At 47.9% G+C, this 19,905-nt stretch overlaps 2 protein-coding genes across 23 annotated transcripts in view; one reads left to right on the top strand and one right to left on the bottom strand.

Moving 5' to 3' along the window:
* The window catches only part of TENM2 (teneurin transmembrane protein 2), a 1,222,850-nt gene extending 1,210,349 nt beyond the window's left edge, over positions 1-12,501 (top strand). For all 21 annotated transcript variants that reach the window (XM_032337070.1, XM_032337078.1, XM_032337077.1 and 18 more), the window contains 2 exons: positions 8,536-8,666; positions 10,308-12,501. In XM_032337070.1, the coding sequence (XP_032192961.1) occupies positions 8,536-8,666; positions 10,308-11,069 (893 nt within the window). In that variant the 3' untranslated portion in view covers positions 11,070-12,501. The remainder of the gene's footprint in view (positions 1-8,535; positions 8,667-10,307) is intronic.
* Positions 12,502-13,202: 701 nt separating this feature from the next.
* Positions 13,203-19,905, bottom strand: part of LOC116586733 (WAS/WASL-interacting protein family member 3-like) — a 31,798-nt gene continuing 25,095 nt past the window's right edge. The window contains exons 3-4 of one of the 2 annotated variants that reach the window (XM_032337097.1): positions 16,584-16,736; positions 13,203-13,216 (exon numbers count right to left, since the gene is read on the bottom strand). The gene's annotated coding sequence lies outside the window, so the exon portion shown is untranslated. Of the gene's footprint in view, positions 13,217-15,619; positions 16,737-19,905 lie in introns of those variants that run through there. The other variant, XM_032337096.1, reaches the window with a different exon arrangement.

Genomic DNA, 19,905 nt, shown 5'->3' with positions numbered 1-19,905 from the left:
AGCAACAGTAGGGACCCCAACTCCAAGCCCCCCCCCCCAGGGTCCAAGAACCTCACAGCTCTTGGTCATGAGCCAAGGAGACATCAAACTCAAAGGGACCCTACGCTCAGGTGACCAGAACTCACTTGTACACCCTCAAGAAAGGAAGAAGCAGCTAGCCAAGCACAGGGCTGCCCTCAATGTCCCAGGGTACAGAAGGATGACCTTAAAGATCAACTTGTGGCCAAGCATACCTCATCCTTACATTCCAGAGCCTTTGAAGATGAGCCCATCATCCCCCTACAACCATAGCAACTGGAACGTTTTAAGCCCAGGAGCTATGACCAAGCTAGTTCCCTCCTGTTCTCCCCACCATACCTTATCAAGAGGCCCTGCCCATGGTACTCTGCCATGGTCTGTCATTCCCATGGCTTAGCATGACTTTTATCTCCCAGTTGACTGCACTTTCAAATTAAAGGACCTCTCAGGAAAACATACACACACATAGGTACATACATAGTTTCAGATAACAATACGTGCTATGTAGATAAAATGGGATTGGGGTTAGACAGATCATGATGGGAAGCATCTCCCATATTTAGGGTGCTCACAGAGGACTTTCTGAGGAGGTGGCTTTTGAGCAGAGACCTTTATGAAGTGGAGAAGGGAGAGGAAGAGTGTTCTAGATGTAGGAAACAGTGTGAATGGGAAGGCAGACCATGCCTATCTTAGCCTTGAGAGAAGAATTCCCTCCTTCTCCAGAATGTGCTTCCCAAAACACAGCTTGGCCTTAGATAACTTAGGGATGAGTCAGCCAGAGTCAAATAAAAAGAAAGCCCTTGGAATGGACGCTAGATCTGCCAAGGTCCAAACAAAATCATTCACAGAGCAGTCAAACTCACAAATCCCCTCAACGACTTCCCTAGTTGTCCTGCAAAGGAAAAAAAGAAATTATCAGAATTTTCTGAATAGCAATATGACTCTCCTCATTCAGAGCTTCACAGAGACTCAATAAATGGGAATCAAATCAAGTTGAACTAAGCCCAACAAAATTGAATCCAGAAACCATGCGAAAGCATCTAAAATAAAAGGTAGTGTTAGAGAAGCACGTGCACAGAGCTGATGTGAGCAGTCAAAGCTGGGGAAAGGAGGGGCCAGGCAGAGCAGAGTGTCAGACCAGGCACAAGCCCACACCTGCTGCCCATTCAAGATGAGCTGCCCCCCGGAGAGAGGATCCTAGCAGAGAACACCAAATCATTCTCTACTGTTTGAATGTTGGCTAATCTGTAAACCCCATCTAAATTAGTCTTAATTTGCCACTTAGGAGACGAGCAGAGTGGTTGAACTTGCCGCTCACAATTTAAGCAGAAGAAGTAATTAAGATGTAGTCGGGAGGAACGCAGAGAACAGAACCTTCTCTCGCTGGTGCTCAAAAAAAAATCATTGATGTTTTGGAAACAGAGCTTTCTGAATGCAGGAGGCAGCTGCTGAGGCTGGAGGATGTTCTGCTTCCTCCTGAAACTGCAAGCACAAAGGAAAACAGCATAGAGTCCCCCTGAGCTCAGAGGCCCCCCGGGGTTCGAGCAGAGCTGTAGCCACCAGGACAGGGTGAAGAAGGGCCAGAAGGGTTTCCTTTCCCACTCACAGCCTCCACAGCAGCACCTTGCCCAACCGGTATTTTTTTTTTTATAAACATATAATGTATTATTAGCCCCAGGGGTACAGGTCTGTGAATCGCCAAGTTTATATACTTGACAGCACTCACCATAGCACATACCCTCCCCAATATCCATAACCCCACCACCCTCTCCCTACCCCCCTCTCCCCGGCAACCCTCAGTTTGTTTTGTAACAGTAAGAGTCTTTTATGGTTTGTCTCCCTCCCAATCCCATCTTGTTTCATTTATACTTTTCCTACCCCCCCCCAAACTTCCCACGTTGCATCTCCACTTCCTCATATCAGGGAGATCATATGATAGTTGTCTTTCTCTGATTGACTTATTTCACTAAGCATAATACCCTCTAGTTCCATACCCGTCGTTGCAAATGGCAAGATTTCATTTCTTTTGATGGCTGCATAGTATTCCGTTGTGTATATACTCCACATCTTCTTTATCCATTCATCTGTTGATGGACATCTGGTTCTTTCCATAGTTTGGCTATTGTGGACATTGCTGCTAGAAACATTCCCAACCAGTGTTTTTTAAGGTGATATATTGACAATTGATACATCTGTGATAACCAGATATTAGAGGAAAGGATGTAGAAAAACAGACTGGGAGACAGACTCCCTCCTCTGACAACTTCCAGGGCCTCAGTCTTTTCCAGTTCTGGCATGGCAGGAAACTCCTCAGTCCCCGACAAATGGGAGACCCATTCCCACCCCCAAGCCTGGTCTGTAATTCAAGCCCGTTCATCCTGATGTTAGAACCTGAGTCCATCTCAAGACCCAAGTGTTGGCATTGCTAATCACTTGCTGTGTCACTTGGATGATATCTCAAACTTTCTGAGGCTTCATTTCTTCCCCGCCAAAATGGTGGTAATCATAATGTTCATGCCATGGGGCTGTAAAAAGTAAATGCAGCCTGCTGCGTAAGGTGCCTAGCGCAGTGCTAAGGCTAATGAATGGTAGGGACGCATTTGTTACTTATAAGCAGCCATGGACTTGGACATGAGGAGTTCATAGATGAAGAGTGGAAATACCACCTCTGTGTTGTTTTCTGAGGAAACAATACATCTGGAGAACACCCCCCCCAGACCCATCCTGAAGTTGATCCAAATTCTGGCCCAAGTGGCACTTCTTTGGCAAACCTGACACCCCAGACAAACATGAGTTAAGCAATCGTCCTAGAAATCATCTGCAATGACTTGTATTTTCTCCCCACCCCTGCTCCCTAGCAGGTCTTTGGGGCTTACAAACTCCAGGCCCATGTGAGCATAGTGGGATTTTCTGGAGTTGAATTTCCCTGAGTAAGGAGGAAGTCACAACCTCCTTCTCACATTAACCCCGGTCTTAGATCTACACTTAACACCTAAGATACTTTTCTGACAGCGTTTCTGGAGACGGAGGGTATGCTTGGTGGCCACAACGTCATCACATGCCCTGAAGAACATGAGAGTCGAATAGTAATGAGCCATTAGGAGGGGCCCCCTCATCAGCTCCTGCCCCAAAGGCTCCCTCTCTACAGACTGTGTAGGGAGCCTGTCACTAGATAACACTAATTACCTCAAAAAGGAAGAGGGGTATTTGTGTGGTGCCAGAAGTGTTTTCTGCAGAGTGGAAGAGATGAGTTACTTGAATAAACATTTCAGGATAGGTTTAGACTCAGAAACTAAGCCATGTTAGAAACTTTAAGGAAAAGAAAAGAAGGTAGAAGACATGCGCTATTGGCCTTCATGGAAGCAGCCATTAAAATGTCCAGTCTCAAAGCAGTGGGTTCTCAGCATCACCTCCCAATTACTAGGGAGGGATCCCAGCAATGAAAAGATCAGGATGGGGAGAGTCTTGGGGGGCAAGACCTCTCTTGCCTTTCTTGGGGTTCCGCACATATCCTACATATCCCTGATGAAAGGTGGGATGATTAGAGATAGTCTACAGATAAGGTATTAGATAACATGGAAACACAAATGGGGAAAGTTTGCCTGTTTAGTGCTCTTTTTATTCTTCCAACTCAGTCCAGGAGAAAGTCACCACCTAATGCTGGTATGTGCTTCACACCCCATTAACACTTCCAATCTCCCCTTTTAACAGAGAGTAGGTCTGAGACTCCTCAGTAGCAGGTAACAAAAATCATGCTCTAATTTCATCACATTGCTATGTTTTCTTTGTTTTAATTTTACAGTTGTTTTCTGTTTGCATCAAGGGAGTCTGCTCTCCCATTTATGGTAGTAATATGAAGTTTCTTTTTTTTTAATGGACTTAAGTAAAACAGGCAAATTTATCTTTTTTAATCATTAAGTCAATACTACTACAGGAGACACCTGGAGATGGCAAATCAATCGAGATGAGTGACCGTGAATGTCCACAGTTGGGAGATCCATCCTGTACAGCAGCCAGCACCCACCTTGCACAGAACAGGTGCTCTGTAAATATGTGACCATTGCTGGATTAGAGCCATGCTACTGCCTGCTAGATGCAGACACAAGGCAGTTGCAAACCTGTATTCTTAAATGACCCTTCCATGGTAACTACACATATTAGTCATAGTCCAAGTTATTCAAGGAACCGGTCTGTGGCCAGCGCGATGGATGGAATGTGGATCCTAGATTCCCTCCCATCAGAAGGTTCTTTTATGCCTCCGTGTTTAGAAGCAAAGTCAACATTAAACTCCTCCCAACAGTCCCAGTGCAGGAGGTGGTAATACCTTGCTTAACCCCTTCAGAAGCCTTCTCTCGGGCACCATTAGTTCCTCTTGTTACACTACTCAGAAAGGCTTTTGCCACATATATTCGGTGTTCTTTCATTCACTCGTTCCATGTATACTATCCGGCACCTATTTTGTGCCAAGCATCATCAGAGGATCTGGGAGAACAGCAGCGGATAAAACAAAAATTTTAACTCCCTTCCCTAATGAAACTCACATTCTCAGTGAGGGAGGCAGACAGTAAACAATAAACACACAAATGATACAGCATGTTAGAATGGGATTGCTTTGGGGGCAGGGGCTGGAGGATGAACAAAATAAGGAGACTGGGATTGCTGGAGGTGGAGAGGGGGAGCGGATTTTAAATGTGGTGGTTGGGTTTGCCTTATCCAAGAGGCCTTATCTGAACAAGACTTGAAAGAGGCGAGAGAGCCAAAAAATGCTTTTAGGGAAGTAGACTCTGGGCAGAGGTGCTTGTCAGTGCAAAGGCCTAAGATGAGTGTGTGCCTGGCATGTTCAAGAAATAGCATCAAAGCTGGAGCTGTGGGAGCAAGGGAGAGGGCAAGAGAACATGAGGTCAGACAGTAACAGGCGAGCGTCCTTATGGACCAGTCGGAAGACTCTGGCTTCTTCACTGAGAAAAATGGGGGTTCCCCAGGTGTTGTGAACAGAGGAATGGCATGGTCTTCTCCGGGTTTAAAAACTCATTCTGGCCCGATAAGGTATGTGGGCAGAAAGGTGGAAGCAGGGAGCCAGTTAGAAGTCCAGGTGAGGGACGATGGGCCAGGATCAAGATGGCAAAGTGATGACAAGTGGACACAAATTCGGGATCAATCTTAAAAGTAGTAGTAAAGGATTGAACCATATGACCCAGCAATTTCACAGCTAGGTATGTATATAAGCAAGAGAACTGAAAACAGGTTTTCAAACAACATCTGTACACAAATATTCATAGAAGCATTATTCATAATAGTAAATAAATACATACATACATGCATACAGCCCAGATACCCATTAACTGATGAATGGATAAACAAAATGTGGTATAACCAAACAATGGAATACTATTTGGCCATGAAAAGAAATGAACTCTATTGCTATGTGCTACAATATGGATGAGCCTTGAATACATTATGCTAAATGAAAGAGACCAGACACCGAAGGCCACAATTGTATGACTGCATTTATAAGAAATGTCCAGAATAGGCAAACCCACAGAGATGGAAAGCAGTTTAGTGGTTATCAGGGACTGAGGAGAAAGGAGAATGCAGAATGACTGCCAGTAGGTATAAGACCTCTTTGGGGTGATGAAAATGTTCTGGAATTAAATAGCAATGATGGTTGTACAACACTGTAAATGTACTAGAAGCCACTGAATTGTGCACTTTAAAATGGTTAAAATGATGAATTTTGTGTTATGTGAATTTTACCTCAATTAAAAAAAATAAAGCATTTGCCAATGGATTTAGATATGGGGAGTAAGGAAAAGAAAGGGAACAAGGATGGTGGCTGAAAGGATGGAGTAGCCATTATGTGGGATGGAAAAGTCTATGGATGGGACAGGTTTGGGGAGGAAGATCAGGAGTCCAGTTTTGGACAAAAGTTTGAAATATAATTAGATATAGTAGTTTGGAATTCACAGAGAGGTCCAGGATGGAGATATAAATTTTGGAGTCAGCAACAGTATGTTGATGGTACATGCTGGTCCTAAGGGTGGGTCAGAGCCCCATGTTTGTGAGAGTACATAGAGAGTAGAGAGGTTCACAGACGGAGTCATGGGCATTCCAACATTGAAGAGATCAGGAGGCAGATGAGGAGGAACCAAAATAGGATAAGGAATGGCCACCAAGGTAGGAGGAGGACTAACAAGTGACTATATTGTCCAGAGAGCCAAGAAAAAAATAAAAGCAGGAGCTTTTGTCAAGTACTTCTGATAAGTCAAAAAAAGATGAGGACCCATATTAATGTCAGGCTTGGCAACATGGTGGTCATTCACAACCTTGACAAGAGTAGCTTCAGTGGAGTATTTAGAGACAACGCCTGATTCAAAGGAGAATGGGAGACAAGTAGTACAGAGAATTATTTTGATCCTGAGACATTTTTGTCAAGGAGGGTGAGAGAAATGGATGGTAGCAAATGGGAGAAGAAGGGACAAGAAAAGAATTTCTTTTAAAGTGGGCATTTGGTAGCATGTCTTTATGCTGACCAGGTTGATCCGTTGAAAAGAGGAGTAATGCAATGCCATGGGGGAGAGAGAGAGTTGCTGGAGTGATGTCCTTGCGGGCACAACAGAAGACACTACCCACTGCACACAGGGAGAGCTGACTTCAGCAGCTCCACTAGAGAAACAAGAAGAAGGCAGGAAATATGGATACAGATGCTGGAAGGCCAGTAAATGTGATGATGAGAGTTTAGGGGAATTCCCCTCTGACTGCCCTGGGTGTTTTCGGAAAAGAAAACAAGGTCAGCTGCTCTAGTGAGAAGGGAAAGCAGATGTTGATGGTTTTAGCGGAGAGGAGAAGATGTAACATCCCCCCCCGCAGAATAGGAGAATGACTGATGAAGGAAGGGAGTAAAGTCAGGCAGCTGGGGGTCAGGAATTTAAAGTGACACCAGTCAGTGTAGTTACATTTGTTTCTCCAGCCACATTCAGCTGCACAGTTACAAATAAGAAATAGGCGAACGCGTGGATTTAACCAAAATTGTGATTTCACCAAGCAAGTGTGCTAAAGCAAGAAAGGGACCCAGGAACTGAGAATATATATAAGGAATGAGTCTCATGATTGGCCATGGACATGTGCTAGGTAAGAAAAGAGACAAGGATGCTGATGAATAGGAACAAGAAGTTTAGGATGGATTGAAGATCCTAGGAAGGAAAGGAAAAGATCAAGGAGCGTGGGTGTCAGGTTACAAAAAGGAGTAAATCACAAAGAGTTCACGTGGTGGTCAGAGGCTGATGTGTAAGAAATTAAGATAATGGAGGATCAGAATTACTGGTGATGACAGGGTCCAGAGGATGATCAAGGGTTGGGGCTGGTCATGAAAGGAATGAAGAGGCCAGGACATTAGAGGAGTCAAGTGCTTGTATAATGGAATCACTATGAATGAATTTAGGGAGAGAGGTGGAGAGAAGGAAAATGAAGCAGAAAAGCACCAAGAAATGCATGTGAGTGGCCTGGGAATCAGTAATGACTGCAACAAGGAGCACTTGTATCTCCAGGCCCAGCAATGGTAGATACAGGACACGATGTTTGGGTGCCCATTATAAACAGGGATAAGGAGCCTAAAAAGGGGATTCGTGCTGGACTGTGGGCAGATGGCATGGGTGGGGCTGTGAGTGCTGCAAGGGATGGATGTCCAGGGCTCTCTGCTGATCACTGTGGAAGGAAGCAAGGCAGCCTGGAGCTGCAGTCTTACTCTGAGAGCAGGACCTGTGGGGAAAGAGGTATAATTCCCAAAGCAAGGGACTCAGCCATGACCCTAGCAGGGGAAGGGAAGTCTTACTCTAAACACACAAGAGCACTCTCTAGCCTCTCTTTGAAGAGTGGGCATCTGTGAAAAGGGTCTCAGATGCTAAAAGAATTTGTGCCTTCCACATACTTTTGGAACCCCCTCTCCACAATGAGCCAGCTGCAGTGCAGTCCCCCACCCCTGCCAATGTCTGCACAGTGTTCATAATCACCCCTTACCCTCTAGTTGATCATTGTACCTCTAGCTTCCAAACACATCAACTGGCCTATAATAGATGCCCCCAAATGAAGGCCTTCCTATCTACTGAGCAATCTATGTGCCAGGCCTGGTGACAAGGATTTCTCCTCCACTTTCACAACAACCCAACAACATTGGTACAGCTATCATCCCAATTCACATATGAGGAACCCCAAGCTTAGAGAGAGGCAGGAACTTACTCAAGGTCACACAGTAAGAGGAGTCGAAACTAGATCTTACTCCAGCACTGGCCCCCTCAGTCACCACACGGTAACTCAAGTGACCAAGGTTGGAAGAACATCCTTCCCAGGATCCACCACGTAAAGTGGCTCTGGGTCTGGACCAGGAGACCCTCACAAGCTCTCACCTTTCTCCCTTGCTGGACTCCACACCCAACCACTCATTTTGTTTTGTTCTCTCTCTAAGATACTCAACTGCTTTCCATCCATCATGATTCAGAATCTTTATTTTTGTTTCCACCATAGATGTGAAAAGCTGGCTTGTGATGTTTGGATTTCAGCTTAGCAACATAATTCCTGGCTTCCCAAGAGCCAAAATGTATTTCGTGCCTCCTCCCTATGAATTGTCAGAGAGTCAAGCCAGTGAGAATGGACAGGTAAGCGGAGGTTACTGCCAAGAATCTGAATGATTGTCCTCATTCCCTTTTGTAAACAGAACTGCACAGGAGCCAAGGGCATGTCAGTAGAGGAGGCAAACATCGGAGCTGGGTATAAAAAGGTGCATGAAACATTGTGACTTCCCAGGAAAGCGAATGTCAGTGCTGTCACCTGTCTGGCACAGCACATATTTCTGCCCAACCTCAATTATTACCTTAATTGTGGTATCATTACCTGTTCAGTATATACCCTTGAGTCTCTCCTTGATTAACAACAGCACAGAGAAATCTAGCAGCAATCCACCATCTGCACTGCTTATAAGATCATAACCCTTTTGGCTTTTATGGGATGTCATATAACTGTGGTTTGCAGTATCTATCCCATTAAAGAACATTTTTATGCCTGACATAAAACCTCAGCGCTTTATGGCCCAAATGTATACAGATTAAGTTTTTAGAATAGAACATAATTTGTGCTCAGGTCTTTCAGCGATGACCAAGAGGGGGTCACTTTCCATTTGGGTGCTGCTGAGACCTTCAGCCCAGTCAGACAGGAGGCGTGGGCATCGGTGTTCAGATAACTCCTGCTATAGGACAACACCCGGCCACGTAAAAGTCTGAAAGGTCTCAGATGCTCTGACTAACCATCCACACTGTGTAACTCGAGAGAGATGAGGAGGAGCTGGTGGGTAATTGAGAACAACGTTCTCTCAGTTCTGCCCTGTGGGGACCACTCACTGGATGAATAGCCATCATTTCTCTCATTTATCTAAGTGCCGTTACCTCCCAAACACAGCCCCTTCCATTATCCCAGTCTGTCCCCCAACCACCAATTGAGATGAGTTGTAATTTGTGAGTAGAGAGCTCAAGGCCAAGGAGGTAATGGCGATGTCGTCCCTCTGCAGAACCAGGGCGAAGATCCAAAGCAAATGACTAAAGCCTGGGGATATTCCCTCTGGCCCACAATGCCAGAACCTCTTAGTCCAATGCTTCTCAAACAATAGCATACAAACCACACAGGGTGTGTCCTGTTAAGACGCAGCTTCGGACTCAGTAGGTCTAGAGTGAGACCTGAGATTCTGCTTTTCTAACAAGGCAGGTCCCCACAATTCCCCTGCTGCTAGCTGTGCTTTGCGTAGCAAGGCCTTAACCCAAGGAAGTTAATGAACACCCAGGGCACTGGCCTTGAAAACAATCTAGGTCACAGCAGCAGGGCTCATAGCTTCTCAAAGGAACCCCCTGCCCTTCAGGTCAGGATATTCCCGGGTCTGAAGTGTGCAAGGCAGCTGCCAAACCATCTGAGAGCAGAGCGACTCTCTCTTCTCCAATAACAGAGAGACATGGCAAGTGTATAGGCCTGGATACAGATGTCAGCAAGGCGGCGAACCTCTGCACCGTCTTTTTAGTTGGTCACAGTTATAAGGCGGACAGGCCACACCATCAGAGCACTGGGAACCAGCCAGCCTGGGCTAGCTTCAAAAGATAGGACTATATGAACTCGTATCATTACAGATGGAAAACTAGTTCTTGCAGAGAGCCCAAGCATTTCCCTTACTGACCCTTTTTCAATGAGCTTCTCGGCCTATGCAAAGAGCTGTCCAGACCATCATCTCAGCCTTCTGTGTTTCCTTCTGCCCACAGCTCATTACAGGCGTCCAGCAGACAACAGAAAGGCATAATCAGGCCTTCATGGCTCTGGAAGGGCAGGTCATCTCCAAAAAGCTCCACGCCAACATCCGAGAGAAAGCAGGCCACTGGTTTGCCACCACCACACCCATCATCGGCAAGGGCATCATGTTCGCCATCAAAGAAGGGCAGGTGAGCACCGGCGTGTCCAGCATCGCCAGCGAGGACAGCCGCAAGGTGGCTTCCGTGCTCAACAATGCCTACTACCTGGACAAGATGCACTACAGCATCGAGGGCAAGGACACCCACTACTTCGTGAAGATCGGCTCCGCCGACGGCGACCTGGTCACGCTGGGCACCACGATCGGCCGCAAGGTGCTGGAGAGCGGGGTGAACGTGACCGTGTCGCAGCCCACGCTGCTGGTCAACGGCAGGACGCGAAGGTTCACCAACATTGAGTTCCAGTGCTCCACGCTGCTGCTCAGCATCCGCTACGGCCTCACCCCCGACACCCTGGATGAAGAGAAGGCCCGCGTCCTGGACCAGGCGAGGCAGAGGGCTCTGGGCACCGCCTGGGCCAAGGAGCAGCAGAAAGCCAGGGACGGGAGAGAGGGGAGCCGCCTATGGACTGAGGGCGAGAAGCAGCAGCTTCTGAGCACGGGACGCGTGCAAGGTTATGAGGGATATTACGTGCTTCCCGTGGAGCAATACCCAGAGCTTGCAGACAGTAGCAGCAACATCCAGTTTTTAAGACAGAATGAGATGGGAAAGAGGTAACAAAATAATCTGCTGCCATTCCTTGTCTGGATGGCTCAGCAGGAGTAACTGTTATCTCCTCTCCTAAGGAGATGAAGACCTAACAGGGGCACTGAGGCCGGGCTGCTTTAGGATACCAAGTGGCAAGAAGGCTCACATTTTTTGAGTTCAAATGCTACTGTCCAAGCAAGAAGTCCCACATCCTGAAGTAGACTAAAGCCTGGCTGAAAATCCTGAGGAAAACAAAACAAACGAATGAATGAACACACCCACACACACACACACACACACACACACACAAAATGTTCCGAGTTCCCCTAAAATATGGCCCACTTGTTCTGGGTCTACATAGAGAAAGAAACAATAGCAACAACAGGGAAAAAAAAAAAAAAGGAAAAAGACGCAAAATGTCTAAAAGGAACAAAAGAACAGGAAAACACAACAAAATAAGAACACAAAGAACAAAAAGCAAAACATACACATTGACCGAAACACAAAGACGTGAAGACAAGAAGGCCTCATACTCTATTACCTCACTCATCCACACGTGAGCGACGCAGAGATATCCAGCAGGGCCGGCGTCACAGACCAGCTGAGGAAACCCAGTCAGACTGCTTGTCGGACAAATCCTACAGACATTTTCGTTTAAACAAATACAGGTGCATTTAAAACACGACTTTGGGGGTGATTTGTGTGTAGCGACCGGGGAGGGGGGGGGAAATAAAAGTGAAAGAGTGAACACTGGAAATAATTTTTAAAGAAAATTTAAAAAAAACTAAAAACACATACACAAAAAAGGAAATTAATATCAAAAAATCAAAGCGAAATAATACCGTTCAGCACTTAACTCTCAGGTCCCAACTTAGTGGGGCCCGAGCTAATTTATTTGAGCGCAGAGTGTACAATTTAATTCAAAATGGTGGCTATAATCACTCCAGATAAATCTCATACTCTTTTGTCTTTGAAGATTCCATTGTGGACAGTAATACGCAGTTACAGGGTGTAGTCTGTATAGATTCCGTAGTTCGTGGGTATCAGTTGCGGTAGAGGTGTGGTGTTGTGACACTCTTTTGCTAACGGGCACCACTTCTGATCACCCTGTACATACATAAGCCTCAAGGCACAATCACTGTTTCAGATTTAAAATTCTTAGTGTGTTTGTTTGGTCCAGAAACTGAGACAATCACATGACAGTCACCACGAAGAGAGAAAAATAAAAAAATTAAAAAAAAAAAACACAAAAACAAACAAAAAAATCAGAAAAAAAAAAACAAAAAAAAAGTCTAATAAGAACTTTGGTACAGGAACTTTTTTGTAATATACATGTATGAATTGTTCATCGAGTTTTTATATTAATTTTAATTTGCTGCTAAGCAAAGACTAGGGACAGGCAAAGATAATTTATGGCAAAGTGTTTAAATTGTTTATACATAAATAAAGTCTCTAAAACTCCTGTGGACACTGGTCTTCTGTGACGAATGCTTGGGGGGGTGAGGAAAAGGTAGAGGCTACCAGAGGAAAGGGTGGCTGCTGCCACGCACAGGGTGAGCTGGTATTTTGGACTCAGGGAGGAGACTGTGTTAGAGGCAGCGCAGTGCTCCCCAAACTGCTCTGAATGCTAGAGTGATCTCTGCCTACGCCTGCAGCCTCTCTCTGTGGAACAGGGGTCAGAGGAAGGTCTGGACCCGGGTCCGGAGGAGCCTCACACCCAACCACCCATGGATGGGTCCCTCCAGCCCTAAAGGGACAGCCACGCTTCTCCCCGAGGCCACATTCTTCTTGTGGGAAATGCTGGCAGGAAGTGAGGACAAACACTCTTGCCACGCTGGGAGGCATGTGTGTGTCTGTGTGTGTCTGTATTTTCTCCCAGATTCATTAATCCCCAAACTGGCACAGCGGGGGCAACCCAAGTAAGAAGAACACTTATGATTTAGACAAGTTTTTTTTTTTATTTCCATCAAGCCCACAGAGTAATACTATCAACAACAGCTAGTATCTGTTGATGCCTACTAATGCCAAGAAGAGTGCTAAGTATTCTGCACACAATATTTTCATATAGTCCTCATCTTTCATTCATTCGGCAGCGTCCTATGGAGAGTTTGTCCCATGCCAGGTCCTATGCTCAGGGGCTAAAGAAGGCGGGTAGACATCCACGTGGGTCCTCAGCTCTTGCAGACAAAGGATAATCAAAGCATTACCCTAAGTAATGAAAATGGCGGGATTTTAAGCACCAAGAGCATGTATAAAGCTATGGGAAAAAAAAATTTTTTTAACTGAAAATTAAAATGTTTTTTAAATAAAGAGGTATAAAGTCATGGAAGCACATAACTGGAAAGGTAACCTAGAGTGAGAATGGCCCAGAAGTTGCTGCAATCTGAAAGTAAGCATTGACCAGATGAAGAGAAAGGAATGCATTCCGGACTCAGGGCACTGGCCTATGCAAAGGGCCAGTGGTGAGCCAGGCGAGAACACAGAAGAGCTTGGCAGGAATCAGAAGATGCACAGATTAAAGACTGGGGTGGTTTATTTTTTTTCTTTTTTGCTGTTGTTGTTGTTTTTAATTAAAAACAAGAGGGAGTCTGTTTTAATCTCATAAACCAATGCTTTGGATATAGTGTGGAGAACAGGTTGGGGAGCAGATGTGGTCATCTTCATGAGACAACAGAGAAGGCTGGTGCCCCCTGGCCTGAGATGAAGGCATTTGGGACTACAGCAGGGAGTAGAAGTGAATTGAGGGGGTAGATTGCATTCACTTTGTGGGTGAGGAGACTGAAGCTAGTTACACCCCCCCAGCCCCCCCCACCCACCCCCCCACCTCGGAGCTGGTAAGTGGTGGAGTCAGATTCAAGCCCAGTCATGGCTGATTTCAGACACTCCCCAGGAAGTCTAGTTAGCACAGCACTGAGACCCCCTCCAGCACTCTGAGAGCCGCTGCGGGCTTCCCAGTCAGGCAGCCAGGCCAGCGGTCCCTTCCCCAGGTGGGAGGATGGGGGGAGAAAGGCCGGGTTAGCCTGCTTTACACCAGGTGTCAGGTCTCATGGGCCCTGTTAGCATCAGCAGCAGAGCAAAAGCTATGATTTAGTAAAGCAAACAGGAGGACAAAAATGTCTCAGACAACTTCCCTCTCAGAAGCACATATGAACATCTTCGCCAAGTGAGTCTGGTCCATTTCCCCTCATCAGGGAGGCAGGAGACTGCTCCTCCTGTGTGCTCTGCCACCTGCCTTGATTAATCCCATGGGCGTCAGAACCACTTGCATCTGCACTCACAGACCAGCCTCCCACTGGTCACGGCGCCAGCCTGAATCTTGGTTCGGTGGGTGTGACAAAGGGGTTAACAACTGCATTGTGTCTCCCTGGGGAGAAGCAGTCAGTGGGACCATCCACGACAGAATTCATCACAAGCAAGAAACCAGTGGGGAGCTCCCTCAACCCGGAGCTCCTCTGCCCCAACCAGACCCGTAGGTGGAAGGTAGACTACGGACACATAGTATGGCACTCGGGGAATCCTATGTCACCAGAAATGCACAAGAGGGGGCGCCTGGGTGGCTCAGTGGGTTGGGCTGCTGCCTTCGGCTCGGGTCATGATCTCGGGGTCCTGGGATCGAGCCCCGCATTGGGCTCTCTGCTCAGCGGGGAGCCTGCTTCCTCCCCTCTCTCTCTGCCTGCCTTCTACCTACTTGTGATCTCTGTCTGTTGGATAAATGAGTAAAATCTTTAAAAAAAAAAAAAAATGCACAAGAGCCTGAAACTCTCTTCTTGTATGCCAACCATCTCTGAATTATTCATGAGTTTCCTACTACATCCAGCCCAGACCAACCCCTCATAATACACACATACCCATAACATGGGAGGGGGAGACAGCCTTGGGTAAGAATCCGCTCCTGCCTGTCCTCAGGCTAATCTCAGAATGACAGGACGGAATGCCTGACCTCTCTCAAGGTATCTGCCCCTTGTTACTGAATTCTGGAAAGGCAGTGCAGGGGATAGAGTTGTGCACTCTGAAGTCAGCCTGCCTGGAAACAAATTCTCACTGGACCCCTCCCTGAACGTGGGAGCTGGAGATGGTTATATGGATCAGTGGGGTCCATAGCAGTAGCTGCTGCAAGAGATAAACCCAACATAAGTTAACACAGAAACCTTGAGTTCTTACTCATACAGCCGTCCGCTGTGGGTCAGTGATGGAAATGGCTGTGTCACGCCGTCCCTCAGAGCCCCAGCCCCCTTCCATCCTGCGGCTTGCTCTTCCAGATCCTCAGAATCTTTGACATCCTCTCCACTGAGCTGGTTGAGGGAGAAAGATCCAAGACCCTGTGAATGACTATTTTATTTTTTTTTTAATTTTATTTTTTAAGATTTTATTTATTCACTTGACAGACAGAGATCACAAGTAGGCAGAGAGGCAGGCAGAGAGAGAGGAGGAAGCAGGCTCCCCGCCAAGCAGAGAACCCGATGTGGGGCTTGATCCCAGGACCCTGAGACCACCACGACCTGAGCTGAAGGCAGAGGCTTTAACCCACTGAGCCACCCAGGCGCCCCGTGACTATTTTATTTTTAATGGACCACAACCTGATGAAGGGCCAAGCCCCCTGCCTCCACCCTCCTATATCCATGGACTGCAAAGGAGACCAGAAAAATATCATCTACGATCCTCAGAGGAGGAGGAGACGGGGTATCGGTGAGCCCAAGCAGTCTCTGGTATATAAATCAATATCCAAGAGCCTCTGTTTCCTCACCGGCCCGTAAGGACAGGTGAACACAAGACGGCAATGATGATTAAATGGAATATTGCATGTATCACTGATGTAAGCTGAGTCCTCAGGAAAAGGTGGGTTTTGTTATTTTTAATCTTTGCTTCAAGCACAGGTTTTCAAAGCATGGAAACTAAGGACTGAGCCTTCCATCATATAGGAGAGATTTTTATGCAGAGGTTGGGAGGAGGGAGAAGGCCCTTCCCTCAAATCCCACTCCGCGTGGCCCCCTCCCCTCTCCCAGGCCTGGGGAGCATGAACATGTACACCCCGTGTGAGACCCTGCCTCACAGCCTCCAGGGCTCTTCAGAAAGGTCAGCATTTGGAAGGGTGAAGGTCTCAGCCACATGAAGACTGGCTCTCTGAGCAGGACACTCATTGGGACATCCATCAACCTTCCATCACCAAGCACAGTTTTGTCCCTGGCCCTGTCAGAAACTGGGCATACCAGAGCATCACGGTCAAGAGCTCACAGTCCAAGGTGTGAGAACAAGCCGAGCATTGGGACCCAGCAGGTTCAAGGGTCCATAGAAGTGATGCACAAATAGGAAGCCCAGAGGAGAGGACTGCAAGTTCTCTCCAAGAGCATTTGTGCTGAGCCTTCCCAGGGGAGAGAACGCCAGTTAGAAAAGCTGGAAGAAGGCTTTGTGGAGGGGAAGACAGTGTGTACTGCACGTGGGAGGATGGACACATGCGCAGATCCGCTGGGGAGAAGTTCAGAAAGGCTGGAACCATGGCTACACCTGAGCACCAACACTACTCCCCCCGCTACGTATTAGAATCACCTGGGGGCTTTCTAAACCCATCCATGAGCTCCATGTCCTGGGTTCTGGGCAAGTGTAGGCTTCGAAGCTCCCCCAGGTGGTTAGAATGTTCAGCCAGGACTAAGAAGCACGTGGGTCAGAGCCCAACAGGAGATGCGTGGCCTGGGATGGGGCCTGTCGGAGAGAATGAGGCAGGAATGAAAATCAGGCCAGGAAACTGGACATTGTCCTGCAGCCATGAGGGGGCCGATGTGGGGTCCTCCACAACTAGGAAATCCTTCGATCAGTAAAGTGGGGAGAAAAAGGGGAGGCCAACACAGCAGAGGCTGGGAGATGGCCACAGCCCGACTGTACCCGCCCAGCTGAGGGCCTGAACTGGGGTGAGAGGGCGAGGGCAGAGGGAGGTCTCCTCAGGACACTATTCCAGAAATGAGGACAAGGTTGGAGAACTCTCTCACAGGTGGGGGCAGGGGGTGTACAAGGCAGAACTCCAAGGGCTGGAAACCCGGGGCCGCTCTGCAGGGGAAGCCTCAGATATACCAACGTCCCTGCTCCCCGCCTCACTCCGGTAAAAGGACACACCACCTCAGGAGAAGGGTTCAAGTGGAAGTCTAGCTGAGGCTTACCTTCAGGAATCCTCTGAGGGGCCCAAGGTGGGACTTTCCAGGAGAGTTCTGGTCTGCCACACCCACACCCAAGTCCCCCCTTCCGTCCAGTCTCTTCCTCACTGACTGCACCTGGTTCCCAAAGCCCCACCTTCCCCTGATCCCTTCGTAAATGCTGGTAAATGCTGGGCTCGAAGTTTGGCCACTAGATGGCGGCCGTCCCCATAAAATCTTCTGAGAACGGCACCTGGCTCGTCCAGGCTGTTTCACGTGCAAAGCCCTCTGTCGTGCCTTGCACTTAAGTGCATACTGAATGGTAAGCTACTATTGAAGGAAAATAACGGAACATTTTTGAATTATGATCTTTAGAGCCAGAAACAAAAAAACAAACTCCACTTTAAAGTCCACTGCTCTCCTTTCTAGCTTAAGCCTGGGCTCTTAACTACTTCTGAAGACTCAGTTTCCTCCCCTGTAAAATGGGGGCAATACCATCTCTCAGGATTGTTGTGATGAACACCCAATCTAGTTCCTAGCACGTGGGGATGGCTACTGACTGACCACCAGTGACTACTATTCTCAGCCTGTGAGGACTGAAGATAGGCCCCCTCCCCCTAAGACTAACTGCATACACATCCCAGTCCTGAAGCCTGACCTGGGAAGGAGTCAAGTTTCCAGGGCCCCCTCCATCCTCCTACCCCATAAGCCACATAAAGCAAAAGGGCCTTGCTCTTCTAGCAGGTCCTAAGGATGGGAGGCCCGCGACCCTCCAGGAATGACTTTCCCGGTGGCCATCCTCCCAGAGAGGAGCTAGGAATGCTTGACTTGGGTCCTTTCTCTGGGGTCTCAGTTACAAGGGTAAGGGTGATGGGAGGTGATCCCCCAGCACCTAAGTCAGCTCCACAGCCCTCGCCAGGGCTCCAGGGTCCCCAGGCCTGGTGAGAACAGAATGGAATCTCCTCTGGCCCATCCCCCCATCCCCGTCTTTAGTGTTACATGAGGGGGCCGCCTACATAAACCATCCCCTTCATCCTCCCCCTCCCCCTTGCTCCTCTGTATTTTTTCAACAGCTCCCCACCCTGGTCTCCTTCTCCCACTGAACCAATTCCAGTGGCAGTGAAAGCGATCTCCTTGCATTGATGCATTCAAAAGCCCTTTTGCCCAAATGGATGGTATTTGAACTTCGCCACCCCCTGAGAGACCTGTGAGAAGCTTGGAGAGAGGCAGTGACCAGAGACTACACCATTAAGACAGGCCCCTCCCAGGGGGCTGGAGCTCCTCCTATTCCCAGTCTACCATGAGTTGGTTCCACTTCCAGGCCACTCCTCCCACAGCCCCTTATTTTCACGTCATCTCAGACAAATACAGGCAGATTTTATTCAAAGACAGGGCTCCTAGCCAGAAGAAGTCTGCCCGGTGTCTGTCAATCAACCTCATGAGCTAGAGGAGTTGGGAGACCATGACCACTGCCTGGCTCTGGCCCCAGGTGGCGTGACTAGATTAATCTGGAAACTAGAGATGTGACGTGACAGAACCCCAACTCAAAGCAAAAACTGGGGAGTTCAAAGAGAAGGTGGCTTCAGACATGGTGGGATCCAGGGACTCAAAAGAGGTCTTTGCTCCACCTCCAGTTCTGCTTCCTTTGGGGTGTGTTTTATTCCCAGGTGGGCTTTCTCCACATGGGGGAAAGATGACTACTGGCAGCTTCTCACCTCCATCCCTGTAGTGTCCCTGGAAATGGCAGTGAGGCTCTCCCTCTAATTCACAGAGAACTTGAATGAGCCCCAATCCCATTAGGGCCATAAAGAGAGGGAAAGGGTGGTCCCCCAAGGAAGACAACTGTCCAGACAGAAACTAAAATTACACATCTGCCCATTCTATTAATGATTAGTGCCAGACACATCTTGGGTGTTTAGCTGGCAAAGCCAGGTGCTGGGGATACAAGAATGAATAAAACACAGCCACTCGGGATCTAGTGAGGAACACAAGCAAATAATAGCGATACAACATGGAAGTGCTGGGGAAAGAACTACACTGAGCATGGTGAGGATTTGGGAGGGAGGACATGGACATGAGTGTAAGTAGTGCACTGGGAACATAGAGATTGGATCTTAAGAGCGAAAAATTTATCCAGCCCCTTATGGCTTCCCATCCAGGTTCTTGCCCACCTACCATGGGCCTTTCCCTTTCCCTGGGAAGACAGGAAGCCTCCTTCCAACACCAGTCTGGAGAACCTCTCCCTGGGCTGAACTGTGTATAGGAGGCTGGATGGGCCCTACTTCTTCACTTTCTCCCTCCCTCCTTCAGCATAAGGGGAGCATGATTTCTCCTCAGTGTCAGCCATGTTCCGTAAGGAGAGGTTCTGCCCATCAGACCAGTTCATGTGCAGGTTTCCTCAATCTGGGCATCAGTTACATTTGGAGCCTGGTGGCCCTGGGATGTGGGCTGGTGTGGGGCTTGTGCAATGTGGGGTGTTTAGCAGCAGCTCTGGCTTCTACCCACTAGGTGCCAGTAGCAGCTCCCTGCTCTGGCTGCGGCAACCCAGAATGTCTCCAAACGTGGTCTGGTGTCTTGTGGAGGGGGGAATATCGCCCTCAGTTGAGAATCATTGCACTAGCTCACTCTCCCTCTCCTCCCTCTGCCCTCACTCTTTCCTGACTCCAGACCCCCAGCCTTTGGAAAGAACAAGCCTCTGCTCTCTGGTTACGCAGGCTAATTCTCCCTGAAGAGACATCTACCAG

Source organism: Mustela erminea, chromosome 3 (genome assembly GCF_009829155.1).
Source record: "Mustela erminea isolate mMusErm1 chromosome 3, mMusErm1.Pri, whole genome shotgun sequence".
Classification (NCBI taxonomy): Eukaryota; Metazoa; Chordata; class Mammalia; order Carnivora; family Mustelidae; genus Mustela; species Mustela erminea.
Note: the sequence above shows the minus strand (reverse complement) of the source record. Positions and strands in the feature narration are given on the sequence as shown.